Source organism: Castor canadensis, chromosome 16 (assembly GCF_047511655.1).
Source record: "Castor canadensis chromosome 16, mCasCan1.hap1v2, whole genome shotgun sequence".
Lineage (NCBI taxonomy): Eukaryota > Metazoa > Chordata > Mammalia > Rodentia > Castoridae > Castor > Castor canadensis.
The window spans coordinates 11,962,835-11,981,400 of NC_133401.1; the positions used below are offsets into that span (position 1 = coordinate 11,962,835).

An 18,566-nucleotide genomic window follows, 5' to 3' on the forward strand; every position below is an offset into this window, starting at 1 on the left:
CCAGATCTAGCTCTGTCCCTTTTCCCTCTGGTTTTCAGTTTCTCCAACTGGAAAGCTGAATTGACTTGACAGGGTGGCCTCTAAGGTCATTTCTTAGCTGGAACCCTTCATGATTCCACTATCATAAGTCTATTGCTCAGCTGGGCACGGTGGTGTATGCCTGTAATCCCAGCATTTGGGAAACTGAGTAAGGAGGATCACAAGTTCAAAGCCAACCTGGGCCACTTAGGGAGTTCTAGGCTAGCTTAATGAGGTGCTTTCTGTCTCAAACAAAGAAACAAAACCCCAAAACAAAGCAAACTCTATCATTCTACTTTCCTAAAGCTGTGCAAGGTCCCACAACTCTGTTGTTTGTAGGGTCTGTGGTTCTATTCTGAGGACTTCAGAAACTTTTGTCTCACGCATCTACGGAAGCCTGGCAGGCCCAATTTCCTATGCTTTTTAGCTCCAGACCAGGGCCAGGAGGCATAGGTTTCACTTACAGGTGGCTTCATTGGTCCGACGACTGTAGGACTTGCGGACGTGGTACCTGACTACCAGTTCACCTCTTTCCACTGTTGGCTCAAATACCTCTCTGGGGAAACAGGGAGATGGTGAAGGTGGGGAAGAGCCATGTGGTGAAAACATGCACCATCCCAGACCCCAGCCCTTCTGGCCCTCTCCTCCAGCCTTTCTGCTATCCTCTGCCCTCCATTCATTCCCCCAGACCTCCTCGTTCTCATTCTCAGTCTTGGTCATCTCCCCTCTGGCACCAGCCTCCTTACTGGTGTCCCGTCTCCAGCCTCTCCATCTTAGTCCACACAAGGCTCCCCCATGGAGTTCTAACTCACCCATAGCGGGTCTCCTTCTTCCTCCGATGGACAAGAAACAGGGCCAAGATGAGGACACAGGCAGCGGCCACAACTGCTCCCAGAAGTACATACCACCAGGGCCAAGAGAAAGCAGGAGCTGGGGGCTCACTCACTGTCAGGGGGCATGGGGGACAGGTCATGGCTGAGGTCCTGAATCTGGTTCCCTGGGACCCAAGGGGGTGGTGTGGGAGGGAGTCAGGAAGCATGGAAAGAGATGTGGATGTATTTGATAAAGAGAGTGATGGATGCATTCACGTTATTAGAGGAAACTGGGCCGGGTGGAGCGTGCAATGAATATGATATGAGTGTCTGTTAAAGCAGGAAGCATGAGAAACTTGTAGGATGGGTGGGTGAAGAACAGGATGTATGTTTGAGGAGTGCATAAGGAATCTGCAGTGGCAAGGGCAGGTGAGTGTGTACAATGGCGTATGAGTGTGTGAGGAGGGATGGATGCACATGGGAGGGTGTGAGTCAATCTGAAGCAGTGTAGGTGTGTTATGTGATTATTGTGCAAGGAGAGTGGGCCTGGGTGTGGAAAAACAGGTGAGTAGGGAAGAGAGTCGGTGCAGTGTAGGATGGTGCAGGAGGCGTGTGCAAGGAGCATGGGGTTGGTGGGCAAAGGACTAAGGGATGTATTTGGGGTGTTCAATGAGCACAAAAGGGTTTTCGTGAGTGAGGAACAAGAATTAAATAAATGTGCAGAGGGGCATGAGGAGCGTGTGAGATGTGGGATGGCGCTTGGAAGAGTTTGGGCCATGTGAGGAATGAGGAGTAGCTAAGGATTTTTACACTAATGAGCAATGAATTTTTTTTTTTTTTGAGATAGGGTCTTACTATGTAACCCAAGCTGGCCTTGAACTCACAATCCTCCTGCCTCAGCCTCCGAAGCACTGGGATTGCAGGCATGTGCCACCATGCCTGGTATGAACAACTATTTTTAAGAATAGTTCACTCTGAGAGGAGTGAACATGCAAAATATGTGTGCAGCTGGCAGAGTGGCTCAAGTGGTAAGAGTGCCTACCTAGCAAGCATGAGGCCCTGAGTTCAAACTTCAGTACCACCAAAAAAGGAAGAAGAAAAAAGATGAGTGCAGTGCAGTGCACATGAGGAGTACAGCAAGGGTGTGCAAACAGGGTAGCAGTGGAGTAAGGGTGTGTGTTGAGTGTACAATGAGCTCTGTGTGTGAGTGTGCACAGAATGGGATAGGCAGGATGATGGGGGCAAGGTCTAAGGAGCACTGGATGAACGGGCAGTCAGAGTTGTAGGGCATGGGATAGGGTGGGCTCTAAGTTTCTCAGTGTTTGCAATGTGGAGTGTATGTGAGTGTGTAGGACGTATGCAGAGTTTGAGAATGAGACGTGTGCAATGGGCATATGTGAGGAATGAAGGATTAGAATGGGTATACATGAAAGGAGGGTGGGTGAGTGTGGAAAGGGTATATGAAGAAATAGGAGAGGGTAGGTGATGAACATTTAAGGGTAGCAGGTTGAGTTGCAAGTGGTGAGCTATAATAGCACTAGGAGGGTACCGTGGCTGTAGAGGAATGTTTGAGAATTGTTGAAGGGAAATTGGAGAGGAATGGACATGAGGAGCATACTCCATCTGTCTGTCCTTCCTTCCTTCCTTTCTTCTTTCTTTCTTTCCCTTCATTCACCCATGCATTCATGTATCCATCTATCCACCCATCCTCCCATCCGTCGATCCACCCATCCCTCCATCTATCCACATTCATCCATCCTTCCATCCATCCATTCTGGCATCCATCCATCCATCTATCCCCCACCCATCCATCCTTCCATCCTTCTTTCCATCCATCCTTTCACCCATCTATCCAGCCATCCATTCACCTGTCCACCCAGGTATTTATCCATGCATTCATTCATCTATCTATATACCCACCCATCCATCTAGCCATCTGCCATTCACTGAGTACCTACAACGTACTGGGTCATTCTAGACACCTCCCTCAAAGACCACCCAAACCTAAGAAGTGGAGGGTTGGAGTGATGACTTTGAGAAATACCAAGAGAGCATGCAAAGAGTATGCATGTGGTGACAGGGCTCTCACCAGATGCTGAGGGGAGGGAGGGAAGCGGGGTGTAAAAGCCCTTACCCAGGTGGTGAACTGGCTGTCCTTGCCCTGTGAGAGAAAGGACAGAGGGGAGATGTGCTCAGAGAGGGCAAGACTGGCGTGACACGAGTGAGGGAGAGGGAGGCTCCCTTAGGGGCTCAGGGTAGGAACAGAGCCTAGGTTGGGAAATGCTAAAAGGTTCAGGGAACAAGTCAGGGTATCAGAAAGAGGGAGGCCCTTTGGGTAGGTTGAAGGGGGCTGAGTGAGGCTTTGGAGTTACCTGGGCGCCAGGGCTCCAGGGGAACGGGGAGGCTCCAGGGCCCATCCCCGGCAGCAGTGTAGGCTGCCACGGACACTGTCAGGTTAGGCACAGGGCCGTTTCCCCGCAGTTCTAGGGTCATCTCTCGCTTTAGCCCTATGTCCATCAGCACCTAGGAGGTTCAAAAGTGGCATCAGGCCACCAACTCTGGAGCATTCACTGTTGGCCTTAACTCTCCAGCTTTTTCCTAAAGCCTCCTCCTCATGCCCGCCCCTCATCCCCCCACTCCCTCACCCTCCTCCATCCTTCATCTCCATTTCTCCATGCCCATGCGCACTGGAACACCAGCCATACCAGAGCAGGAACTCCTCAGTCTCATTCCCTGCCAGATCCTCAATTCTTCAGCGCAGTACTTTGCACATGGTACAGCTCACTCAACGTGTGTTGGCAAACTAAGTTCTCCTCTTTTCTCCTTCATCTCTCCCGTCCTTCCTCTCCCATCCTTCCTCTAACCTCCCGTCCTTCCTCTCCACCTCAGGGTGTTGCTAGCCCAATTAGAATCTTTGTGAAATTAGGAAAACACACCCCTTCCTCAAGATGCTACACACAAATCTGGAAAATTGTTTAAGTCAATATGTATGTCTACTGAAATACTTTCGCGATGGCCCATGAATAAATTCCATAACCCCTTCCTGCGGCTCTGTTAAGCTCCCCAGAAAGTGCATAGGCATGGTGCATTTGTAAGTATTCAACCTGCACAACTGTCCATGTCTGCTTTGACATCTTCTTCTCCCGTCTCCCTCCTCCCCCAACCATTCCACCCCAACCCAGCCAGCAGCACCCACCTCAGGGGTGTCCTGGCCTCGATATGCCAGCCGGTACCCTAACAGGGTGCCCTGTAGGGGCACCCGTGGCTCCTGCCAACGCACGAGGGCCTGGCTCCCGTTCCGCATGGCGCTAACGTTCTCAGGGGGGCCCAGGGGCACTGGAGGACAGGGAAGAGGGGAAGCTGGCACCCCCACCTCTTTCTGACCCCCTCCCCTGTTCCCAGGAAGTGGGGGCAGGGTGCAAAGGGCACGCGCGTGGGCAGCTCGTGTCGGCCTCGAGTGAGCGGAAGCACAGGAAGACAGCTGGGACAGATGCCAGTGGGCAGCGCTGAGGGCTCAGGGACTGGACAGGAGGGATACTGAGGTGATACTGGGGGTGGTACTGATGCAAGCAAGGTCCAGCAGAGCGGAGGGTGACATCTCACTCCCCAGCCCTTCTTACCTCCTTCCAGTGTTTCTACTGGAAGCCAATGAGTCCAGGGCGAGGGGCCCTGGCTGCTGGCACAGGATACCCGGATGTGATAAGGGGTGTGAGGATGGAGGTTGCTCAGCCGAAGCTGGTGGGGGGGCACAGATGCTTGGAAGGTGAGGGGCTCCTCCGGGGGGTCTGGCTCTCCCAGCTGGTCACCCACCCCATCATCAGACAGCACAGCCTGAGGAGAGGAAAAGTGAGGAGAGGACCACCATGTGATCAACTGTGGCAGTCACACCACTCTTCACTGTGATGGTGCTTGGGTGATAACTGTTTGAGGATGTGTGAGTGTGTGTGTGTGTGTTGCAGCCCCATGCTAGGACACAGATGCCTGGATCTGAGAAGCAACAAAACCATATAACCACACAATGTGGTTCTGTCACACTTGCAAAAGCCATTTCTGGCAAGACTTCTCCCTCTCCGAGCCTCAGTTTCCTCATCTGGAAAATGGGCACTTACAAGAGCAAATGCCTAAGGGATCTTAACTGTGTGGACTGGTCTAGCTACTTGGGAGGTGGAGATCTGGAGGTTCATAGTTCAAGGCCAGCTTGAGCAAAAAGTTTGTGAGACCCCATCTCTACCAATAAAAGCTGGGCTTGGCTGGGCGCCAGGATGGCGCCTGTAATCCTAGCTATCAAGAGGCAGAGATCATGAGGATTGTGGTTCAAAGTCAGCCCAGGCAAATAGTTCACAAGACTCTATCTCGAAAAAATCAATCACAAAAAAGGGCTGGTGGAGTGGCTCAAGGTATAGGCCTTGAGTTCAAACCCCAGCACCAATAAAATAAATAAATAAATAAATAGAATAAAAAATAAAAATAAAAGCTTTGCTTGGAAGAGAATGAGAGAATAAATCATATCGAAATACATTGTAACTGTGTATGAAGATGGTATAAGGAAATGCACTGAAAGCTGTTGAATAGCAGGGGAGCAGGGTGATAAAGAGTAAGTAAGAGATGGAGCCTGGGATGAGGGTTTAGCTCAGTGGTAGAGTGCTTGCCTAGCATGACCAAAGCACTGGGTTCAATCCCCAGCACTGCAAAAAAAAAAAAAAAGAGGGGGGATTAATCTGATTAAACTACAATATATGTATGTGTGAAAAAAACATGGCAAATTCTGTTTGACAATCAATATACACATGAAAAATAAAAGACTGTGATATAAAAACAGGTCCTGTTGGAGGTGGGTATCAGTGGGAGGGGGAGGATGAGGGAGGGTGAAAGTGTCAAGGAGTACTTTGTACACATGTATGAAAATAGAACAATGAAAACTCCCACCTATAATCCTGCTACTCAGGAGGCAGAGATCAGGAGGATTGCAGTTCAAAGCCAGCTTAGACAAATAGTTCTCAAGACCCTATCTTGAAAATACCCAATATACACACTTGAAAAGGGCTAGTGGAGTGCCTTAAAGTGTAGGCCCCGAGTTCAAACCCCAGTACCTCAAAAAAAAAAAAAAGTTGAAACTGCTCTAAAAAGGGGGATAGAGGTATGAGAGAGCATGATGGAGGGGATGAATTGAATTAATATACATTGTAAGTATATATGTAAATGTCACAACTAATATAAGCTAATGAAAAACAAAACAAACAAACAAAAAAAACCCTAGGCTTCGTGGTGTACACCTGTCATCCCAGCACTCCGGAGGCTGAGGCTGGAGAATGGAGAGTTTGAGGCTAGCCTGGGTTACATAGCAAGACCCTGTCTCAAAAAAACAAACCACAGTCAGGCATTGGTGGCTCATGCCTGTAATCCTAGCTACTTGAGAGGCTAAAATTGGGAGGATCATGATGCGAGGCCAGCCCTAGCAAAAAGTTTTCGAGACTCTCCCATCTCATCCAATAGCTGGGCGTGGTGGCAAGTGTCTGTCATTCCTGCTATGGTGGGAAGTATAATCTAGCAGGATCAAGGTCCAGGCCAGCTTGGGCAAAAAGTCAGACCCTAGCTTCAAAATAACCACAGTAAAAAGGGCTGGAGACGTGGCTCAAGTACTCCCTGTTTGCAAGGGGGACTGAATCAGCACACATAAGTGCCTGCCTGTCATTGTCTTTTTATGTGTGTGAGGCAACCTGGCAGTACACGTCCAACTCTGCACATCTCTGTGTTGTGTGTTGCAGTCCCCAGGAATGTCACAATGAGGACAGAGGATGGTACATGCAGTCTGTAAGCCCTGCCATATGGAACCACAAAGCTACCACAACCACACAACTCACAGCCACACACTTCAAGGTTCCTACTGCCTGGGGCTTTGCCTTTGCCCTAGAGGTCCCGAGCATACCAACACACAGTAGGCTGGGAAGGAATTTACTGCTTAAGAGTGCTGGCCCCGGGCTGGCGGAGCTCCTGACTAGCAGGCATGAGGCCCTGAGTTCAAATCCCAGTGCTGGGAAAAAGAAAAAAGTTTTGGCCCAGCCCTGAAGCCAGATAGAGTCCTTGGGTATAATTCCTGCCTTGAACATTAGCTGTGTGACAAAAGGTGAGTGTTTTAACTTCTCTGAGCCACAGTTTCTGTCTCTGGAAAATGGGCCTCAGAGTTTCTACTTATCAGGGTGAAAAGTTTAATGCCACAATACATGTAAAATGGTTAATGAATAATAATATCAATTTCTTTTCCTTCCTTCCTCCCTCCCTCCCACCCTCCCTGTCTTCAGTACTGGGAATTGAATTCAGGGCCTCAAGCTTGCTAGGCAAGTGTTCTACCACTTAAACCATGCTCCCAGCTATTTTGTATTTTGCTTTTGAGACAGAGTCCTGCTACCTTTGCTGGGGCTGACTTTGAATTCTAGATCCTTCTGCTTCCACCTGAGTAGCTGAGATTATAGATATGAACTACAAAATCTGTTTTGTTTTTGTTTTTGTTTTTGCCATGCTGGGGAATGGAACCCAGGACCTCACCCATGCGGGGCAAGCACTCTTACCAGTAAGCTACACTCTCAGCCCTAATAGTTAATATTTCTCTTACTAGGCAAAGCACCCATCAAACTCCCTGTCAAACATGTTCCTGGATAAACTGATTTCTTCTTACCACCCCACGGGTTCAATTTCTTTTCTCATTTCCATTTTACAGATGCAGAAGCTGAGGCACAGAGGTTCAGTAGCTTGTCCCAAATCACACAGCCCCCACAGGGGGAGATGACACCGCCATGAAAGACAAAGCGGAAGGGAGTGAGGCTGTCCCATGCCTGCTCTCTGACCCACAGTGACAGACGGGAAGAGGAACCTCTGCCAGGACAAAGGGGAGATGGGTGCAGACAGTGGGCCCATGCCCACTCCCACTTCTCTTTTCCCTGGGACAGCCGTGACCCTCCTGCTGGAACCCTTCAGCCCCAGTTCATGTGCAGCAGGAAGTGAGACCTGGAGAGGGAAGAGGACACACTTCTGCTTTCCTGGAGACACTGGATGGATGTGGGCAGGAGTGTAGCTCATGCCTGGCCTGGCATTTGAGGTCTCCCAAGTTGGGGAGCCCCTGGGATTGAATCTCAGCTTTGTCCTACCAACCATGGCCCAGGGGGCAGACCACTTCCTCTCTGGGCCTCAGTTCCTCACCTTGAAAAGGGGAAGATGAATAGCCCTATCTTTTAGGGCTAAAATGACAAGTGGATAAGGTTGTAACCAGGAGCTAGGAGTATAGCTCGGTGGTAGAGCACTTGCCTAGCATGCATGAGGCCCTGAGTTCCAGCTACAGCAGTGCAAACAGAAAGGAAAGAAGGTAGGGGGAAGGGAAGAAAACTACTCCCAGCTTCTCAGGAGGTAAAGGTAGTAGAATTGTGATCCAAGGCCACCCAGGGCCTACATGAAAAGCAAACTTTAAAAAGAAGCAAAAAGGCTGGGGAGTAGCTCAAGTTGTAGAGTGCTTGAAGCATGAGGCCCTGAGTTCAAATCCCAGCACTACCAAAAAAAAAAAAAGCAAAAGGGCTGGGGTGTTGCTCAAGAGGTAGAGTGTTTGCCTAGCATGTGCGAGGTCCTGAGTTCAATTCCCATTTCTGCAGAGAGAGAGAGAGAGAGAGAGAGAGAGACAGAGACAGTGACAGAGAGAGAAAGAGGGAAGGAGGAAGACAGGTCCTGTTTAAGCACTGGCTGCAAATGGTCTTGAAGGTAGTCAGGAGCACAGTTGGGATTGGTGAGACAAGAATTTGAATCCTCCCTCCACTACTTCCTGGCTGCGACCTTGGGTGAGTTGTTCAACTACTGTGAGTCTTAGTTTCTTCTTGTGGGAAATGGGTATACCAGAGACCCTCCTTCATGCATGCGTGTACACACACACACACACACACACACACACAAAAGGTGTGCAGAAAGCCACAGCAGACACTCAATGAAAGTCGGTCATGACTGACTCTGGTCATCTCCCACTCATCACAGGCACAGTGATACTAGGGTTTGAACTCAGGGCCTCTCCTTTCTAGGCAGGAGCTATACCACTTGAGCCATTCTGCTAGCTCTTTTGTGTGTTAGGTATTTTTGAGATAGGGTCTTGCCAACTATTTGCCAGGAGCTGGCTTCAAACCACGATCCTGATCTTTGTCTCCTGAGTAGCCAGGATTACAGGAGTGAGCCATTGGCACCTGGCTGTTTTTTGTTTTGTTTTGTTTTTTTGAGACACAGTCTTGCTATAGAGCAAGACTCTTGTCTCAGCCTCCTGGGTGCTGGGATAACAGATGAGTATCATGCCTGACTATTGTGGGTTTTTTTTTTTTTCCGCTTTACTGGGGTTTGACCTCAGGGCCTCATGCTTGCTAGACAAGTGTTCTACCACTTGAGCCACTCCACCAGTTCTTATGTATTTTTTGTTTGCTTTGTTTTTGCAGTGCTGGGGATTGAACCCAGAACCTCACACATGCTAGGTAAGTGCTCTACCACTGAACTATATCCCCACAGTCCTTTTTAAATTTTATTTTAAGACAGAGTTTTACTAAGTTGCCCAGGCCGGTCTCAAATTTTTGATCCTCCTGCTTCAGCCTCCTGAGTAGCTGGGATTCAGGTGTGCACCACCATGCCTGGCTGGTTCTAGTAAATAGTCTCACTCTCTTTGGCCTGTGCTGGGCAGTGACAAGGAGGCTGTGTGACCTGGTTAGCTCCAGCCCTGCCCTCATATAGCCCACAAGGAAGAGAAGGAAAGACCCACCCCAGACAGTGACCATCCAGAGTGGTCAGGGCTGAGAAGGAGAACCCATGCTGAGTGGCAAAAGGAACGGCTCCGTTCCCTGCTTGCTACCTCATGTTTCTCGGCTTGGCTAGTGTTAACATCACTAATGCTAACAATACTAAAAACAGCTAATAGTTCATAATACATCTTCTTTATTCCAGACATTATTATAAGTTGGCTATCTGCATTTACTCACTGAATTCTCACAACCCTATGAGGTAGGTACTGCCATTGTGCCCATTTTATAGATGGGCTTCTCCGAGGCCCAGAGAGGCTAAGTCACTTGTACAGGTTCACACAGCCATCAGGTAATATCAAGATTTGAACCCAGGACATCTGGCTTAACCTGAGTCTCTATTGCCTCTCAACACACCAGCAGCCTAGAAACACTGTTTTCCCAGAGAGGATGGAGGCTTGTAGGTGTGGGTGGATGGAGGACTATGATTGAGGTGACCAAAGTCAGGAGGTCTTACCTGCAGAGTACAATGGGTGAGGGGATATATGCCACTCAGGCCTGGGGTCCAAGCCACCTCTAGTTCCGTGGGCTGGCAGGAAACCAGGTGGAGATCACTTGGTCGTTGAGGGAGCACTGTAGACAGATGAGGGGATGGACTGATCCTGGGGGCCTTTGTCCAAAGCTCCCCACCCTGCCCTCTGCCCATCTCTCTAACCCCAGGCCCCACCCTCACAGACACCCAGCTCCCTAGATCCTTTCTCTCTCACCTGTGATGGTGGCTGTGCGGGATGTGGTGACTCCCTTGGCATTATGGGCTTCACAGGAGAAGGAAGATGTCTTGTTCAGGCCTGGGAAGCACATGGGGGAAGAGCCCAGTGTCAGATGGGGGAGGTGAGAGTATTGGGCCATGTTGAGCCCTCCCCCTCCACCACTACTCCCAAGCCCAGTCAGTTCAGCCCTGGCACACTTGCATGAATAGAGTGTGTGTGTTGGGGGTGGGGTGGGGAGGCTGGGGTGTCACTCAGTGGTAGAGCACCTGCCTAGCAAACCCAAGGCTCCAGGTTCAATCCCGGTACTGAAAAAACAAAAACAAAACAAAACCAAAAAAAAAAAGAGGACAATGACTTCACTCAAACACAAGGATGAGCACATGGTCTCACTACACACAGCACACACACTCACATTGTTATATCCAGACATGCATATCCATAGATAATACACACAGAAACACACACCATACATACACAATCAGACGCAGACACATATGTAGACACACAGAAACACAAACACTGAGGCTGGGATGTGGTTTAAGTGGTATAGCAGTTGTCTAGCATACATGAGCCCTGGGTTCAATTCCCAGTACTTCTAGGAAGAGAAGGAGGGAGGGAGGAAGGAAGGAAGGAAAAAAGGAAGGAAGGTACACACTGATATTCATGTACAAACACAAATGCACACCGGGTGCTGGTGGCTCACACCTGTAGTCCTAGCTACTCAGGAGGCAGAGATCAGGAGGATTGAGGTTTGAAGCAAATAGTTCACAAGACTCTATCTTGAAAAAACCCATCACAACTGGCCTGTGCGGTAGCTCAAGGTGTAGGCCCTGAGTTCAGTACCACAAAACAACAACAACAAAACCAATATACTCATACTGGTCTATACAAATTTACAGAGACACATATACCAAATATACACATACTTAAAAGGAGATCTACAAGTGTTTGTTCACCAATAAATTCATCTCCTACCAACCCTTCTCTTTATTCAGTCTGCTCCTGCCACACAGCCTTGTGGTGTTTCTGGAACACACACATACACACACACACACACACACACCATATTCCTGCCCTGAAACTAAGCTCTGTGTGCTTGGTTCCCACAGATGAACACTCAGCTCTCCTTCCTTCAGGTGACATCCCTCAGTTACCTTGACCCTCAGTGGCCCTGACCACCCTCCTTATCTGTCCCCTTCCCTATATTGCGTTTTCTCCTTATCACCAGCGTTTTGCCTGTTGCCCAGGTACCTCTTTCATGGTGGTCTCCCCCATTAGAATGTCAGCTCCAGGAGGTCAAGTGTTTCTTGTTTTGTCCCCTGTAGTGTCAGGGTGGCCTGGCACACCAATGATGCTCCCTAAATGTCTGCTAAATGAGTGAATTCATTCATGTGTGTACATCTGTGTACTCACATGACCAAAGTCAAGAGAGCTTCCCTTCAGAGTGCAATGGGTGGGGGGAGGTATATGCCACTCAGGCTTGGACATACATACAGAACACTGAGTACATGGAATGTCAAGGGAAGCGAGTTAACATATATGTCTTCATAGTATCTTTGCGTGTTGGGTGTGAGTGGATGTTTGCCTGTTTGTCTCTCTTGTGTTTTGTCTCTGGCCTTGAAAGCACCTTTGTGGTGCGTGCATGAGTCACCACCATCCACGAACACGCACTCAACATGGTGCGTATCAGTACAAACATGGGAGTCACAGACACGCAAACACACAGAGCTCTGCAACACACACAATGTCGGGTGTGACAGGCTGTGAGGAGGACCAAATCTTCAGCCTGTGATCCTGGAAGTTCACGTGGCCCCGCGTGGATCTGCGCACATCACATACTTGTACCATTTGGGCATCTGCGTGCGCGCGCGCGCGCGGTGTTCTCACTACCACGCTGGTTTTGGAGCGCGGCCTCCATCCGCAGATACAAAGTTTCCTTTGCTCGGTCAGCAGAGGGAGTGGAACGCGGGAGGGGGGGCATCAGTGGCTCGGCCGGAAGGGGGTGGGCAAGGGAAGCGCCTTGGCTGCGGCTGCCCAGGCGGCTGTTCCCAGCCAAGGTCAGGTGCCCGCGCCGCAGCCCCCGCGCGGCCGGGGAGAGGACGCGACGGCCCCGGGCTGGCGGCCGAGGAGGGCGGGCGCTGGGCCCTGTCCAGACACCTGGCACGTGGGGACCCCTCCAGGGCCACCTCGCGGGAGCTAGCGCCGCCGGCCAGGCCGGAGCAGCCCGGGGACGGAGGGAGGGGGGTTCTGGAGCCCGGTGCTGTTCCGACCGCAGCATTCCTGCCCCCGCGTGAGTCATGGGGCGCCCCCCCACCCCACCCTGGAACTTCCGGCCGGTCTGGGGGCGCGGCCCGGGATCCCCCTTCCCAGGCCCCTGCGGCTGCACCTAGAGGGAGGGAGCCCGCGAGGGACCAAGGGGCCTGGGACCCTGTCTGCTCCACGGGCTCCGCTGCGCGACAGAAGTGTTCATATTCCAAATGTGCCTTCCAGATGTGCTGCCCCACCCCCACTACATCAGCTCACCCCCCCCCCTTCCTGCTTTTTCAGGGAATGAGAGGGATGGAAGGAGAAAGGGCACGCCCTGAATCAGATAGAGGGACCGACTCACACAAACTGACAAAATTCCTTTACAAGGCACCCACACGCACATTTAGAGTGAATCACACTTAAACACACAGGGACCGTTATTAGCACAAACAGAGCATCAGCATTGGCTAATAGGCACGCTGTTCACAGGCCTGATGCTGTCCCAAACGCCCAGTGACACAAATGCACAAATACACAGTGACTTTCTCGTAAACACAGGGACTGACACTGACGCACATTTATGAGATATACACATACGCTTACACAAATGAGTCACTGTTTCGACAAACACATAAATACAGGACCACATGTGTGCACATCAAGTATAAGCACCTAGATACACAGGCTGATGCTGACTTCTGGAAACCTCTCTGCAAATGGAGTTACACACACATACATGGAACTTGAAAGGGACAAGTAGATTCACATCAGGACCCAATGGAGGTTAATGTGGACTTGCTCATGCATAAACACCTCAACACATAGAAACGCATGGCTCAGCCTTCATCTGTGCCGAACACAGCTGGACACACTCAGGTTGCTACACATTCACTGAGATGCAGACTGAGAAGTGTGCATCCGGCTATTAAACACAGTTGTGCTGACATTCAGGCCTGCTTTGGACGCACAAGGAGAGGGACACTGCCACACTTGGCCAGGTCGGCACAGATGCACAGATCTAAGCTAGCTGGTGGGCACCCTGGGTTCAGCCACCAAGAGGCAGCCAGGGCTAATATACTCACAAGGAGACCAGAGAGACCAGAAGGGTGTTGTTCCTGTCCTGCTGTGAATCAATCTCTCTCTCTCTCTCTTTTGGTAGAACCTGGGTTTGAACTCAGAGCTTCACACTTACTAGGCATGTCTGTCTTCTTTCACACACACACACACACACACACACACACACACACACTTGAACACAGAACTCCATGGTGACAGTCATATGCCAACTTGCTTATCCTATGTCAGATAAACAGACACTGCAGAGACATTCATGGACACAAATATACATACTTGTAACAGCCAATAAGAAACCAACCAACTTGGGTTGGAGGCATGGCTCAAGTGCTACAGTGCCTGTCTCATAAGAGCAAAGTGCTGAGTTCAAATCCCAGTACCACCACCAAAAAAAAGTAAAGAAAAAAAAGAAACATACCAACTTATCTGTATTTTAGGGCTGATGGAGTGGCTCAAGTGCTAGAGTGCCTGCCTAGCAAATGGGAGGCCCTGAGTTCAAGCCCCAGTACTGCCAAAAAAACCAAAAAAAAAAAAAAATGTTCTTTGCCAACTTATCTGTATTTTGATTCTATAACAGAAGAGAAGTCTGCCCACACCAGGACACTTTCCCACAGATGTACACCTGTGAACTGACCCTGCCACCTCCATACAAAGATGTGTGCAAAACAGGCACACAACGCACTGCTACACCCCCTCCCCCTTAAGTTTCACAGTGTTAACAGCTTGAGCACACAAAGAAGGACAGATACTGGCACTGACAGACTCAGACACAGACACACAGACACACAGACACACACACACACTGAGACATCCATACAGGTCAACTCTTGCTAGGTAAACTTTTCTACAAGAGCTTAATGCTGACAAATATAGGGACTCCCAGATCCAGGGGAACAAAGATATATACCCAGACCTCTCCTGACACACAGACCTCCCCACTGCTCTACATGTGTGCATCTGTCCCTCTGTTAGTACACAGTGATTGACACATACACCGTCTCACACCTGCATTGCCGTTTCTCCCTCCCTTCTCTTCTCAGGACCTGTCAGGCTGACTCAGGCAGGCTTCATTCCTGTCCCTACCCGGCCACTCATTCAAGCCACAGGCCTGAGTCACCCCTCTAGGGGCCAATGTTTTCACCATCACTTCCTTGTGCACTCAGGGTCCTGGGAATGCTGAAAATGTGGGCACCTCCCTCCACCCCAGAGACCCCTCCTCACCCCAGCTGAGGCAGGCAGCAGGTTGTAGTTTGGGCAGCTGCTGCTTTTTGGAGTTCAGCCACCTCCCCTGACTGAGCCACTCTTATCTTTGTGCTTTTGTCTCTCCTTCCTTGATAAGGGGGGATCCCCTTGTCCAAGCTCCCCCAGCTCTACCTCTAAACAGTCGTATGATGCACCCCCAAGCAAAAATGCCCAGTCTACCTACTGCAGAAAGGCAGAGTCACCCTGAAGGAGGGGTCCTATCATCACTCAGGCTTTCTTGATTCTGTATTTCATCTCTCTCTCTCTCTCTCTGACTTGTCTTTCTGGGCCCCAGATCACTTTAGGGCAATAGTTGTTCCCATCTATTGCTGTGGGGTGAGGCAGAAGAGAAGAGGGTATGGTTGGTTCCGATGTCCTGCTTGGGTCAAGAGCTCACAAAGAGGCACCAGGCCCACACACTCAGGCCACTAACCGGAAATCAGGACAAAGAATACTATTCAGAGAGAAGCTAGAATGAATGCAGGGAGAGAGAAAGGCAGAGAGACAGACAGAAAGACAGAGATACACACAGAGAAACAGAGAGAAAGAGATGAAGGAGCAGGGAGGTGGAGGACAGAAAGAGACAAAGGAGACAGAGACTCAGAGACAGAACACAGAGACAGGACAGAGGGACCTGCATTCACACAGACACAGGGGATAGGGCCCTCTTAGTCCTCACCTTTGCCCTGACCTCTCCCCTTCTCTGGCTCACATTCCCAGACTCACCTGGAACATGTAGGCTGTGCTGGAGACTGCGGCCTGTGACTGGGGTCAGAGGGACAGCATCCTGGAGCCAGAGCAGGTTCACAGGTTCTGGAGGTCCCTGGGCCTGGCAGCTCAGGTTGAAGGGGGTATTGGCAGTCACAGTCCTGTCTTCAGGCTCCTCCAGGAAGTAAGGCAGTCCTGGGTGGTAGGGGATGGTAGAGGCTGGGATCCCTCTGAATCTCCCAGGGATACTGGAAGCTTTGGACACCAGACCAACTCTGCAGGGTTTTTGACCTGTTCCCCCACATCTAGTCCTCCATCTGAGCCTCCTTCTGACATCTGAACCTTCAGACTTCTACTCTTAGGATATCTGATTTCAATCATATATCCTCTATATCTGACCCTCAAAATGTCTGAGTCCCTTGTATCTGTGTGACTCCTTTTTTTTTGAGACAGGATCTAGCTATGTAGCCCAGCCCAGTCTGGCCTGGAACTCCATATCCTCCAGCCTCAGCTTCCTGAGTACTGGGATTATAGGTATGTGCTACCACACTGGCCTCTCATCATCATCATCATCTCTCTCTCTTGTTCTTTTTTATTTATTTATTTTTTTGTATTATTGGGGTATGAACTCAGGACTTCACACTTGCAAAGCAGGTGCTCTACTACTTGAGCCAAACCTCCAGGCTATTTTGCTCTTGTTATTTTTGGAGATGGGGGTCTCTTGAACTATTTGCCTGGTCAGGCCTTGAACTGTGATCCTCCCAATCTTAGCCTCCCAAGTAGCTAGGATTGCAGGTGTGAGCCACTGGTGCCCACTTCATCATCTCATTTTACTGGGGGTAGGGGAGAGTTCAGTTATGTACTTCTGACTCCCAGAATGTCCTACTCCAAGCATGTTTGACCCCCAGGACATCCAGCAACCCCCAAGATGTTTTTTCTTCCAGAACATATAATCCTCCCAGACCTGCTCCCTGTAATTGGACCCCCAGCTTCCTTGCCTCCCAAGACCTTTGACATCCATAGGCTATATGTCTGTGGGGAACACCCTGAATCCCCCAGCACTCAGTGACCCCTCAGGACCTCTGACCACAGGGCTTACCTTCCAGCCCTACATAGCCAGGCTGAGACAAAAAGGTCTGTCCTCTCAGGACCACTGCACACTGGTACTGTCCTGAGTCTGAAAGCTTCAGGGATGGGATTCTGGCAGGGAAGAGGAAGAACAGAGAGGTTCGGGGTCAGAGCTGGACACTGGGAGGGGTCACCAGTACTGAAAAAGGGGTTCTGAACTAGAAAGTCATACAAGGATGAAGTAGGTACTATTTTTAACTCATTCTACAGAAGAGGAAAATGAAACCCAGAGGTCACATCACAAGCTCAAAGCCACACCGCTAGCAAGTGGTCAAGCTGGGACTCCAACCCAGGTGGAGCTGTGGGATAGCTGGGTGAACAGAGGTTGGGAGGGTTGTGGGCTGTGACTGGGTGGGGAGACACCACACCTGAGTTGGCTGATCACCTTCCAGTCACCCTGCCCGTCTTCATCCAGGGGCACCTGAATCTGGGTGCTCTCCACCAGTTCTAGGATCTGTCCATCCTGAAGCCAGATCACTTCCGGGGGTTCCCCTTTAACTTGGACCTCACACTGAAGGGCCCCCGTTATCCCCCGGGCACCGGTGATGTTCCCTGGACTTGACACAAATGGGTCCTCAGCTTCAGCCTTTGTGCCTGCAGAGGGGGTGAGAAGCAGTGAGTTTAGTAACACCCCTCAGTTCCCTTTGGCTGCTTAGTTCCACTGTGTCTCTGCCTGCCCACCGGCCCGCCAGGACCCTGCCAGGCCCTTAGGCCCACATAGTTGTAGAGTGACCTCAGAGGGGGTGGAGGGCGGAGGTTTGGTGGAGGATGGGAGTCTTCCCAGGAGACCGAGGTCCAGCGTCCATCTGTCCGTTGGGAAGTAGGCCTGGGATCTGGCAGCCTCCCACACCCTGCATAGCCTGCCTGGCAGGGCCAGCCCTTACCCTGCAGGTCTCTAGAGACTTAGCAGACTGGGCTGGTGGCTGGATGGAGGGGAAGGAAAGGGGCTGGGAAGAGAGATGGGAGAGAGAGGAGAGAAAGAGAGTGGAGAGGGGAGAGGGGACAGGAGAGCAGAGGAGAGGAAGGGATGGAGAGGAAGGGATGGGAGAGGAAGGGATGGAAGAGGAGAGGAGAAGAAGGGAGAAGAGGGGGGAGAAAGAGAGAAAGAAAGAAAAACTAGAGAAAGTCAGGGATGGGAAGAAAGAGAGGAACAGAGATAAAGAGAGAAAGTTGAAGAAACCCCCTCAAGAGGGGAAAAAAGAGGGGTCAAAAGTCACAGAGGCAGACTGAGGGGAGAGAGAGACAGAGACAGAGAGAGAGAAAGAGGAGAGAGAGAGAGACTTAGAGAATGGAGAGAGATAAAAACCGAGACAAGGAGTTGTTAGAACTGGAGGCAGAGACAGAGAGACAAAGGGGCAAAGACAGCTATGGAGGGGGAGGCTGGCAGTAACAAGGGGACCCCCAAGGCTCAGAGCCCGCTTGGTCCCACTGTGTGCCTTAGCTCCTTGGGGAAGACCCTCCTCCCTTCTTGGGCCCTCAGCTCAGCCCTTCTCCCCAAGCTCTGACTCAAGGCCAGCCCCTACCTCCTCCCTCAGCTTCTCCTGTCTGTCTGTCTCTCTGTGTCCATCTCTTCCGTCCCTGGTCCTCCCAGTTTCTGTTTCTTTTCCTTCTGTTCCTCTCTGTCTCTTTTTTCCTCCTCTGCTTCTCCTGGTACGTCTCTGAGTCCCTGCGTCTCTGTCTCCCTCTCTCTAAGTGTCCTCTGTTGTCCCAAGGAAACTCCCTAACCATCCCAGTACCCCCAACACCTGCCATCCTGCCCCGCTATTCATCACCCTCTTCTCTTGCCCCATGGGGGGTGGCCCAGCCCCAGTGAGCCC

General features: G+C 50.7%; 1 protein-coding gene across 4 annotated transcripts in view; it reads right to left on the minus strand.

The window, feature by feature from the left end:
* Axl (AXL receptor tyrosine kinase) overlaps nucleotides 1–18,566 on the minus strand; it is a 32,097-nt gene that overhangs the window by 12,969 nt on the left and 562 nt on the right. For 2 of the 4 annotated variants that reach the window (XM_020162547.2, XM_020162549.2), the window contains exons 2-12: nucleotides 17,118–17,343; nucleotides 16,721–16,821; nucleotides 15,640–15,816; nucleotides 10,348–10,428; nucleotides 10,098–10,213; nucleotides 4,451–4,661; nucleotides 4,027–4,166; nucleotides 3,203–3,353; nucleotides 2,965–2,991; nucleotides 831–963; nucleotides 483–574 (exon numbers count right to left, since the gene is read on the minus strand). In XM_020162547.2, coding sequence (XP_020018136.1) covers nucleotides 483–574; nucleotides 831–963; nucleotides 2,965–2,991; nucleotides 3,203–3,353; nucleotides 4,027–4,166; nucleotides 4,451–4,661; nucleotides 10,098–10,213; nucleotides 10,348–10,428; nucleotides 15,640–15,816; nucleotides 16,721–16,821; nucleotides 17,118–17,343 — 1,455 coding nt within the window. The remainder of the gene's footprint in view (nucleotides 1–482; nucleotides 575–830; nucleotides 964–2,964; nucleotides 2,992–3,202; nucleotides 3,354–4,026; nucleotides 4,167–4,450; nucleotides 4,662–10,097; nucleotides 10,214–10,347; nucleotides 10,429–15,639; nucleotides 15,817–16,720; nucleotides 16,822–17,117; nucleotides 17,344–18,566) is intronic. The other 2 variants (XM_020162548.2, XM_020162550.2) reach the window with 1 other exon arrangement.